The 11,783-nt window shown below is 39.1% G+C and overlaps 3 protein-coding genes across 3 annotated transcripts; all 3 read left to right on the forward strand.

Moving 5' to 3' along the window:
• LOC113097354 (trace amine-associated receptor 4-like) lies at positions 1–1,445 on the forward strand. Its single transcript, XM_026262606.1, has 2 exons — positions 1–1,103; positions 1,377–1,445. Exons 1-2 carry the CDS (start codon positions 156–158, stop codon positions 1,443–1,445), a joined length of 1,017 nt encoding a protein of 338 aa, XP_026118391.1. The 5' UTR covers positions 1–155.
• Positions 1,446–5,775: 4,330 nt separating this feature from the next.
• On the forward strand, positions 5,776–6,789 carry LOC113097357 (trace amine-associated receptor 4-like). The gene has a single exon (XM_026262608.1). The coding sequence runs from the start codon at positions 5,776–5,778 to the stop codon at positions 6,787–6,789; it is 1,014 nt and encodes a 337-aa protein (XP_026118393.1).
• Positions 6,790–10,766: 3,977 nt separating this feature from the next.
• Positions 10,767–11,783, forward strand: LOC113097356 (trace amine-associated receptor 4-like). Its single transcript, XM_026262607.1, has one exon. It carries the CDS (start codon positions 10,767–10,769, stop codon positions 11,781–11,783), a length of 1,017 nt encoding a protein of 338 aa, XP_026118392.1.

Consider the following 11,783-nt stretch of genomic DNA (forward strand, 5'->3'; position numbering starts at 1 on the left):
CTAAATGGGCATGTACTATATACGTTCACTTGTATTTGGATAATGGTCTTTATCAAACTATAAACTACAAAATTATTCTGCTTGTACTTTGGCTTATAGTTAAATCTTTTTTTACAGTTACAAAGGAATTAATCTCAGTATCCAGAGCAGACGTGATGAGCTCAAATGAAACTAACACTCAGATTGTTTTTCTCTGTTATCCACTCTGGCCAGACTCCTGTCTGAAAGTACAGCATTACATTGTGGTTAAAGTGGCAATTTATTTTTTCATGGTGCTGATGATCCTCACAACAGTTTTTGGGAACCTGCTGATCATCATCTCCATCTCTCACTTCAAACAGCTTCAGTCTCCAACTCATCTGATCGTTCGCTCTCTGGCTGCCAGCGACTGTCTCCTGGGTTCTTTAGTCATGCCAAACAGCATGGTGCGATCTGTTGAAGGCTGCTGGTATCTGGGAGATTTTGTGTGTAAAGTGCATGCTAGTTTAGACACAAGCTTCTGTATCTCCTCCGTACTGCATCTCAGTTTAATATCTGTTGACAGGTACATGGCCATTTGTGACCCTCTCAGATACAGAATGAGGGTCACTAACAACACTGTGACTGCATTTATTATCTTCATATGGCTGTTTTCATTTGTGTACAGCTTTTCTGTTGTGTTTTCAGGGGTAAATGCAGTTGGACTTGAGATGATGATATTGCAGACTCATTGTGTGGGAAGTTGTGTCTTGTTTTTTAACAAGCAATGGGGTATTATATGTCTAATTCTCACATTTTTTCTTCCCGGGATGATCATGAGCTCTCTGTATATGAAAATATTTTATGTTGCCCAAAAACACGCAAAGGTTATGTCAGAAAGAGTGACTGGAGGGATGAAGAGCCAAAGCTCTGCTCACAGAGAGAGAAAAGCAGCTAAAACACTGGCCCTTGTCATGGGTGTTTTTTTGTTCTGCTGGCTTCCTTTTTTTACTGTTACTGCTCTTGACCCTTTTTTCAATTTTTTCACCCCAGCTGTTGTTTTTGATGCTGTGATTTGGTTTGGATATTTAAACTCTACTTGTAACCCCTTGATCTATGGTTTTTTCTACCCTTGTTTTCAGAGTGCATTTAAGATTCTCATTTCCACTTACATCTGTGGTATCAAGGATTGTAACACTTTGGTATTTTAATGAATAGGGTGCTCAAACTTGTCAGACAATTTATTTTTGCCCTGCAACTCTTTTATATGGTACTGTTCATTTTATCTTTATCCTTTGTACAACAGAGCTTAAAACAAAAATCCAGCCAGTGTCTTTGATGCTTTGGTTTGGTTTGGATATTTTAATTCCACTTTTAACCCATTGATCTATTTTTTTTTCTACTCTCGCTTTCAGAAGGCCTTCAAAATACTCATATCGTCCTGTATTTATGGCTTCAGTGACTCAAGCACCTTCACTTTTGAATGAATGTCATTTTTATATCAGGTTATCATGTTTTGCATCACAATTAAAATTTCTTCCTTTCATTAAACTATGCTTTTATTGACTAGTTCATGCATGCTGAAATAATTTACCATATAATATTGTGCACAATGTGACAAAATATGAATAAGATTTTTACAACTATTGAAATAAACTGTGTTCTATATCTTATAAGAACCTCCTAAATTTAATGAAAGTTGTGATGTTATTCTTTATTATTCCATATTATTAGGAAATTATAAACGCAACAGTTACTTCTCACTTAATTGTAGGGCAAGGTTATAAATCAGCGTAAGCTAATTTAGAAATGAAGTAGATAAGACATAAAATGATATGTGATGTTCAGATGCAAAAATATTGATCACATACGCATGTTTTTTTACATTAAAATGATCCCTTTAGAAGAACATCTGTGTCCTGGTATGCATTTGATTATGATTTTGTTGAAATTTGGAAAAATATGTATTTTTCCAAATCCAACATTACAGTCAAAAACATGACTGGAAAAAAAATCTGTAGTTTTTACAAAATGATTTTGGCAGCTGTGATTTTAAGAAACATGTTGTAAAACTACAGAAAAACCGTAAAAACTTTTACAAAACAAACTAGTAAACTTGTAAAATAAACAGTGCACACTGCTACTGAAATCTGCTTTGCATCTTTAACATAAACTGACAACCACCATAATAATGCAAGTGGTAAAAGAGGCAGCAATATGAGAATCAGTTCATCACAAGTAGTTTTTTTTTTAAGAGCTGTAGTATTTACTGATAAATAGAAGGCACACAGAGTCATTCACGCAAACACTAAACACCATCATGGTAACACACATGACACTAAAAGTGTCCCTATTATGCCATTTTTAAGATTCCTAATATTGTTTTGGGAGTCTCCTACAATAGGATTACATTCATGCAAGGTCAAAAAATGCTTTTGTTTTCTCAGAATATGCAATTAATATCACCTCATTTTCCAAAGATTCTCAAACGAATTTGTTCAAAGCAGTTCTGAGATTCAGGGCCCTATCATTCAAGTGTTTTTGCTAGTTTCAGCCCGACACAATTATCTTATTCCTGTCCTGTGCTGCTAATAGCTAATGCATTTGTGCCCATTTGGGTGCCCATGGGTGTGCTGGTTTAAAAAAGAAATGTGTTCAGGCGCGTTGGTGCATTGCTATTTTGACCAATTGAAAACAGACTGCGCCATAGACCAACTCAAACCTGGTCTAAAGTCTGGTGCAATATTTTTTCTTTGTTATTTAAAGAGTGCGGCAGTAATATGCCTATAGGCGGGTGCACAACTTGTCTACATTTTACTTATTACACACACAGGGGCGCACAGCAGCACACAAACATTTAAAAAAAAAAAAAATTTTAAATTGCAATGTAATTACATTACATTGCTGCTTAATGTTACACTGTCAGATATGCAAAATAAATCCATTGTCTCTCTTGCTCTGGCTTCTGTGTATAGACCACCAGGGCCGTATACAGAATTCTTAAAATAATTTGCAGATTTCCTCTCAGACATTTTGGTTACAGTTGATAAATGACAGGCAAAATGGGCACTATTTTCTCTAATACATTAGAAGCTGTTGCCCCCATAAAATTGAAAAAGGTTAGAGAAAATGTACTGTGCCATGGTATAAAAGTAGTACCCACTCTCTCAAGAAAGAAACTCGCAGTCTTGAGTGCAAATGGAGAAAATTTACCCTATCGTACCGCCTGGGTTCCAAAAATGTCAAACCCGATTCTTTGTCACGTCTTTTGATCCCTCCGCCCGTCCGGTGACTCCCGAGTGTATTCTGCCTGAGAAAATAGTGGTCTCAGCACTCGTATGGGAGGTCGAGTCAAAGGTCAAGACGGCCTTAGAAGGGTAACGCCTACGTCCGGTTGCCCACCGAACCGTTTATTCGTGCCAGAGGAGTTAAGATCCGAAGTTGTTCAGTGGGGTCATTGTTCTAATGTGGCTTGTCACCCAGGGATAAGTATAACTAATGGGTTGCTTAGACAACGATTCTGGTGGCCATGTATGGCTCGCGATGTCCGCGATTTTGTTTTGGCTTACTCAGTTTGTGCCAGTGGTAAGTCATCTAACCGACCTCCTGATGGGCTCCTTCAACTGCTGTCTGTCCCTTCGAGACCCTGGTCCCATATCGCTCTAGATTTTGTTACCGCCCTCCCGCCCTCTAATGGCATGACGGTCGTTTTGACTGTAGTGGACCGGTTCTCGAAGGTGGCACATTTCATTCCCTTGCCCAAATTACCGACAGCCAAGGAGACAGCGGTCACTGTTTTAGATCACGTCTTTCGGCTTCACGGCCTCCCGGTAGATCTGGTTTCAGACAGGGGATCTCAGTTTATATCTAAGCGAGCCAACCAAGATTTAGAGAGAACGTTGTGATGTTTGGTCTCCAAGAATCCTTCTTCCTGGAGTCAACAACTCTCTATGGTGGAGTACGCCCACAATTCATTGCCAGTGTCAGCTACAGGCATCTTTCCGTTTCAGTGTAGTGAAGGGTACCAGCCACCAGGGTTTCCCAGTCTGGAATCTGAAGTCGCAGTCCCCTCCACTCACGCATTTGTCCAGAGGTGTCACCACACCTGGACCAGAGCCCATGAGACTCTGCTCCGGGTGAGGGAGCGCACTAAGGCCAAGGCCGATCGCCACCGGTCAAAGCCTCCCGTCTACGTCGTGGGTCAAAAAGTGTGGCTTTCTACCAGTAACATTCCTCTGCGATCCGTTTCTAATAAATTAGCTCCCAAATTTATCGACCCATTCACTATCACCAAAATCATTAGTCCGGTGACAGTCCGCCTCAAACTACCTCGTGCGTACAAGAGGATACAACCCGCCTTTCATGTGTCCAAAATTGAACCCGTGTTTTATGCACGTATTAATCCGCCTACTTCTCCCCCGCCGTCGCTTCTCGTAAATGGGGAACTGACATATTCGGTTAATAGTATTCTGGACTCGAGTCAGAGGGGATGAGGATTCCAGTATCAGGTGGACTGGAAAGGTTACGGTCCGGAGGAGAGGAGTTGGGTACCAGCTAGGGACATATTGGATCACTCCCTTATTGATGACTACATCAGCAGGTAGGCCCTTCTGGGAACTCCAGGAGGAGTTCTTGGGGGGGGGGGGTGGGTACTGTCACGGTTCGAGATGATGTTTACACTTTGTGGTGAATTCTGTGTGTTCCGCGTCTGCACTGATTAGTTGTGGGCGTCTCTGTTAATTGTATCAGCAACAGCTGCCACTCATTATTCATCCACTATATAATGGCTTGTCCCACGTCTTGTGTTTGTGAGATCGTTGTCTATTGTTTGATGTGGTTACCCTGTTCGTCTGGCTCTCAGTGTTGTTTGCGTTTGGATGTCTGTGTTTTCCCTAGAACCTCATCCACTCTCCGCACGTTCACTCAGCCATGGACACTTACCTTCGGCTCTATTCCCCGCAGTTCCTGTGCCATCCTCTCCTGCTGCCTCACGCCGTCATCATCCAGATTGCTCACCTTCTCTCAACCATCAGCTGGATTCCTCACCTCTTCACCATCTCCTCGGAGTGTCGCTGTCTCATCGTCATTGTTTGTTTATGTACTCATTTCATAACTTCTCATTAAATCCGTCAACTTGCAATTGCTTCCAGACTGTCCTTTCACCCACCGTCACAGAAATAGGGATAATTAGTGGTGCTTTCCTTTAATGTGTATTTAAAAGGAGTTTACTTCAAAATCTAAATTTGCAAAAGAAAATTATGTTGGCCAGTGAAAACATTGATTTTTTTTATTTGTACTTTAAAATAAATTCAATTAGTCAATTAAAATGTTAAAGAGCATGTGGTATTCTATCTCAAATCTGCAGTGACTGTCATGGTGATTGTCATACCAATGGACGGGACAAAAATACTTAAAATATGTCAAAATACTTGTGCGGTAAGGCCAGAATGATCAGTAACGGTGTAATACTGTCTCCAACTCATCTATTGAGCTTCAGGTCAGGACACACAGTTAAAGTATACATTTTCTCATTTTAGTCTCCTGAGTTCATGTTTTTATTTGTTTTCCCTGGGTAACAGTTACAGGTGTAGGGAGGGTTGCCTCAAATCTGAGAGTATATATGACCAAATCTGTGCTGCTCTGAATCAATTTAGGGAGTTAAACTTGATGGGCATGTACTATATATGTTCACTTGTATTTGGATAATGGTCTTTATCAAACTAAAATCTACAAAATTATTCTGCTTATACTTTGGCTTATAGTTAAATCTTTTTTACAGTTACAAAGGAATTAATCTCAGTATCCAGAGCAGACGTGATGAGCTCAAATGAAACTAACATTCAGATTGCTTTTCTTTGCTATCCACTCTGGCCAGACTCCTGTCTGAAAGTACAGCGTTACGTTTTGGTTAAAGTGGCGATGTATGTTTTCATGGTGCTGATGATCCTCACAACAGTTTTTGGGAACCTGCTGATCATCATCTCCATCTCTCACTTCAAACAGCTTCAGTCTCCAACTCATCTGATCGTTCGCTCTCTGGCTGCCAGCGACTGTCTCCTGGGTTCTTTAGTCATGCCAAACAGCATGGTGCGATCTGTTGAAGGCTGCTGGTATCTGGGAGATTTTGTGTGTAAAGTGCATGCTAGTTTAGACACAAGCTTCTGCATCTCCTCTTTACTGCATCTCAGTTTAATATCTGTTGACAGGTACATGGCCATTTGTGACCCTCTCAGATACAGAATGAGGGTCACAAACAACACTGTGACTGCATTTATTATCTTCATATGGCTGTTTTCATTTGTGTACAGCTTTTCTGTTGTGTTTTCAGGGGTAAATGCAGTTGGACTTGAGATGATTATATTGCAGACTCATTGTGTGGGAAGTTGTGTTTTGTTATTTAACAAGCAATGGGGTATTATATGTCTAATTCTCACATTTTTTCTTCCCGGGACGATCATGAGCTCTCTGTATATGAAAATATTTTATGTTGCACAAAAACACGCAAAGGTTATGTCAGAAAGAGTGACTGGAGGGATGAAGAGCCAAAGCTCTGCTCACAGAGAGAGAAAAGCAGCTAAAACACTGGCCCTTGTCATGGGTGTTTTTTTGTTCTGCTGGCTTCCTTTTTTTACTGTTACTGCTCTTGACCCTTTTTTCAATTTTTTCACCCCAGCTGTTGTTTTTGATGCTGTGATTTGGTTTGCATATTTAAACTCTACTTGTAACCCCTTGATCTATGGTTTTTTCTACCCTTATTTTCAGAGTGCATTCAAGATTCTCATTTCCACTTACATCTGTGGTATCAAGGATTGTAACACTTTGGTATTTTAATGAATAGGGTGCTCAGACTTGTCACTTGTCATTTTCTTCATCACAGTAAGAATTTTTTTTTTTCTCTTTTTTATGGTACAGTTATTTTATCTTTATATTCCAGTGTACAACAGAGCTTAAAAAATACCCTAACCCTGTAAAGCCTGACATTAGAAATCATAGTCATATTTATAGTTTTTGATGAGACGATTTAGACTATATATATATATATATACACACATACACAAGTTTGCATACAGTATGTGTTTTTGCTCAGTATCTTATTTGATTCCCCAGGCTTCATATAAAATTATATAGTGAGAATATGAATAATGCCAGATCCCTCCATCCGGGATATTAGAAGCGTATTAGTGTATTATGTGTAAGCCAGGTTTAAGAGATAGGTCGTTAATCTAGATTTAAACTGCAAGAGTGTGTCTGCCTCCCGAACAATGTTAGGTAGGTTATTCCAGAGTTTTGGCACTAAATAGGAAAAGGATCTGCCGCTCGCAGTTGATTTTAATATTTTAGGTATTATCAATATAGATTGTATTATAATAGAACGCAGCGGACGTGGAGACCATGCCACTATAGATAAATGGAGGAGTAGCTTCCATCCTCTCTGATGACAGATCAGCCATCCATTGCTCCTGATTGCATTTCATTAGCTTCCTACACTTAATACATTTGTAGATGTGAGATGCAGTGTTGTGCTAGTTACTAAGAAATAGTAATGATTGATTACTTTGGATTTGATTTGATTTTGATTTGATTACTTACACCAAAAAGTAAAGCATTACTGTTATGTATCTGTTATGTATATATACTGTATGGTCTATACAAAAACAAAGTAAAACAGAAACTAATTTTTAAACACTATTTTGGTTAAGTCAGACCAGCACAAACAGAATATTGTATATCACAAGGATTTCTGAAATAAATAACAAAACACTTGAATAATATATTCAGAATCAAAAACTAAAGTGGCTTCTGCATCATCAAAGCTGTTGTGTTGAGCCCTTAAAAATGTTCCTTTCACAGTTTAAGTATGAAAACTATCAACAATGGACAACATAACACAACAAATTTTGAAATAATTAAATGAAAGCAATCTGAATGACTCAGAATCAATTTCGAGAAACATACATACATATATATATATATATATATATATATTAGGGGTGTAACGGTTCACAAAATTCACGGTTCGGTTCGATACGATACACTGATGTCACGGTTCGGTTCGGTTCGGTTCGGTACGTTTTAGATACAGCAAAATGCAAAAACATCTCAACTTTTCAGAATGCCGCAAGCGCACCGCGGGTCATGTGACAAGAACTAACCAATCAGCTTCATCCTTTCCCATAACAACGTTGAAAACTCAGCCAAGATGAAGGAACAGCTGATTATAGTTGTATATGGATTGCAATTTTGAAATAAATTTAGTAGCAGAGCTACTGCAAGCGATTTTTAGAGCTGCAAATCCATTTATCCTTCGCTGAAATTTCCGCGTCTCATGGAGAGAGCACGTCATTGTTGCTTAGCAAAGACAGACGCCTCATGAGCGCTTCTGCCCGAGCGCTTTGGAAAGGAGGAGAAAGACGTGCTTAGCGTTTTCCACGCGTTTTTAGGAGCGATATGTGAACGGACCCTAAGGCGCTCGCTCACTCAGCACGCGCTGAAGGCTCATTGCAAAATGTCTAATGCATTTAACAGACCAGAAATATAAGATCCTAAAATAACCAACAGGTCTGGTGTTTGGGTGCACTTTGGATTCCCTGTAAGCTATAATACTGGTGTCTAAATGCTGCAGGCATAGTTTGTTGCGTGCATGTTTCTCCTTTTTTTCGTCTTTTCCCAGATACTGACACAATAAGGTGATGTCGGCGTAAATGAGTTGACATGTTTCAAGTATTTTTTTTAAAGCAATGAAGCAACCGCGCGAAGCCCTCACTATATAGGATTTTAGAAAGAATGCAGAGCACTAGTGTAGTGTGCAAACTTACCACAGTGTGGATTTCAGAAAGTGTGCAAAGACTTCACGTGCACACTTACCATAACATGGATTTACAAATAATGTTCTAAGGAGGGGCTCTCATGTCACTCTGATCGAGCAGCTCATAGATGGAATCATGCATCTCAAACAATATGTTTGAGAGTCATCTTCTTTTTCTAGTCTGTTAAACGCATTGGCCATTTTGCAACGAGCCTTCAGCGCGTACTGAGTGAGCGAGCGCCTGACTGAGTCATAACATAACATAAACATATAAGATGGTGTTTTTTTCTTCTTCGGGAGTGTCAGGGGCGTTGCCTGTTACGTCGTTTGGGTTATTGGGCTACCTTGTTGAACGCATATCATTATATTTCTCTTTTTTTTTTTCAAATATAATTAATTAGTCCAACGAACCGTTCGGTATGCATAATGCGTACCGCGTACCGAACCGAAAGCGTCGTACCGAACGGTTCAATACGAATACGCGTATCGTTACACCCCTAATATATATATATATATATATGTATATATATATATATATATATATATATATATATATATATATATATATATATATATATATATATATATATATATATAAATGCTGTTTAAAAATGAAATCTGTTATCATGCTAAGGAGCTGACTAAAAGCCGGCGACTTCACAGTAGAGACAGGCTGCATGTTTTCAACAATGTTTCACCTGTATGAGAAAAACATACAGAGAATCACTTAAGACACTTTGCTGTAGACCCATTCCACATAATAATATTCATTAAAACTCTATGTTAACATGTAGGAACTTGCTGCATGAATAGATTACAGTTTACAAATCCTTGGGAACGGATTGCGAAAGTGTGCACACAGATTATGAATTCGTGGGTACAGATTCAAAAACCAAGGGTACGGTTTACAAAATCTGAGCACACGGATTGGAAATTCGTGGGCTAGGATAGGACATTCGAACCAGAAAGACAGCTTACATTTGACTAAAAGGTTTTTTTCAACTAAACTGAAATAATAAGCATATTTCCACTTTGAGAAACTCGTGTTGCTCTCGCCTTGACTCGCCATGACTGCCACACATACTTAAATAAATGGAAACATGACCACAGTGCGTCTTCTTGTTTACAGTGGTTGGCATCCACCAATCCTACAATGCGTCGCTGCTGCAAACAGGTTTGGCTGCACTTCAGTCAAAATTTTTAATTTTTTTTAAAAGTAACGGACAATGCACCATATGGTAACGGTAACGGAGTTAATTTATTTAAAAAGTAATGCATTACAGTATTAGTTACTGTCAAAAGTAACTGCGTTACAGTAACGCGGTACTAATAACGCGTTACTGCCCAACACTGGTGAGATGACACTTCAGTACTGCACCCCAGAATCCAAATACCACTAATCCAAAACTAATATATATATATATATATATATATATATATATATATATATATATATATATATACATTTAAATATATTAAAAAAAAATTATGCCGGCGCTGATGGACACCATGCTGCGTTGTAACAGGAACATGCCAGCTGAAGATAATGAGGAAATAGCATTGCTCCCTTTGCCAAGTGCATTCTAAACAACAAAACAATGGCACACCCTGGAATGAGCCACGTGCCCTGCTTACTCCAAAGTCCCCACTCCAAGGGGATAGGGATGATCACTTCCATTTGGAATTTGCCCCGTGAACCATTCGGTACCTACAGTGTATACTCGTATTCGTACATTTTATGAATTGGGTCTGATTTATTTGATTTAATTTTTCTCCTGAGGCATGTTGTTTTTGTAACCAAGGGTTAAACTGGCGAGTGTAGGAGGGGTTATGTCAAATATGGGGTATATATGGAGAAAACCGCTACACCAAGTCCATTTATAATGTTAAAATGTATCAGCATGTTCTATGTTTATCTTTCTTTGGGTATAATAAACTGTTTTCACTAAAATAATTATTTTTATAATTATGTTTATAATTGTAAGCATCTGGATTAGATGTGATGACTTCAAATGAGACTCAAACTGAAAATATGTTTCTCTGCTATCCACTCCGGCCGGACTCCTGTATGAAACTGCATCGTCTTACTGTAGTTAAAGTGGCGATGTATGTTTTCATGGTGCTGTTGATCCTCACAACAGTTTTTGGGAACCTGCTGATCATCATCTCCATCTCTCACTTCAAACAGCTTCAGTCTCCAACTCATCTGATCGTTCGCTCTCTGGCTGCCAGCGACTGTCTCCTGGGTTCTTTGGTCATGCCGTTCAGCATGGTGCGATCTGTTGAAGGCTGCTGGTATTTGGGAGATTTTGTGTGTAAAGTGCATTCTAGTTTGGACATGAGCTTCTGCATCTCCTCAATTCTGCATCTCAGTTTAATATCTGTTGACAGGTACATGGCCATTTGTGACCCTCTGAGGTACAGAATGAGGGTCACAAACAACTCTGTGACTGTATTTACTACTTTCATATGGCTATTTTCATTTGTGTATAGCTTCTCTGTTGTGTTTTCAGGGATAACTGCAGATGGATTGGAGATGCTTATATTGCAGACTTACTGTGTGGGAAGTTGTGTTGTGTTTTTCAATAAACAGTGGGGTATTGTATGTCCAATTCTCACATTTTTCCTTCCCGGGATTATCATGAGCTCTCTGTATTTAAAAATATTCTATGTTGCACGAAAACATGTAAAGGTTATGTCAGAAAGAGTGACTGGAGGGATGAGAAGCCAAAGCTCTGCTCACAGAGAGAGAAAGGCAGCTAAAACTCTGGCCATTGTCATGGGTGTTTTTTTGTTATGTTGGCTGCCATATTTTACTGCTGCGGCTCTCGACCCTTTTTTCAATTTTTGGACCCCAGCCGTTGTTTTTGATGCTTTGTTTTGGTTTGCATATTTCAATTCCACTTGTAACCCATTGATTTATGGATTTTTCTACCCTTGTTTTCAGAAGGCCTTTAAGATTCTCATATCCACTTATATCTGTGGCATCAAGCATTCTAACACCTTGATATTTGAATGA

Source organism: Carassius auratus, unplaced genomic scaffold, assembly GCF_003368295.1.
Source record: "Carassius auratus strain Wakin unplaced genomic scaffold, ASM336829v1 scaf_tig00216189, whole genome shotgun sequence".
NCBI lineage: Eukaryota > Metazoa > Chordata > Actinopteri > Cypriniformes > Cyprinidae > Carassius > Carassius auratus.

Bases quoted from the DNA above. Each gene is read 5' to 3' on its own strand.
- LOC113097354 (XM_026262606.1), top strand. From the start codon at position 156: ATGAGCTCAAATGAAACTAACACTCAGATTGTTTTTCTCTGTTATCCA. The intron at 1,104-1,376 runs GCATTTAAGATT...CGCTTTCAGAAG, and splicing joins TCTACCCTTGTTTTCAGAGT to GCCTTCAAAATACTCATATC.
- LOC113097357 (XM_026262608.1), top strand. From the start codon at position 5,776: ATGAGCTCAAATGAAACTAACATTCAGATTGCTTTTCTTTGCTATCCA.
- LOC113097356 (XM_026262607.1), top strand. From the start codon at position 10,767: ATGACTTCAAATGAGACTCAAACTGAAAATATGTTTCTCTGCTATCCA.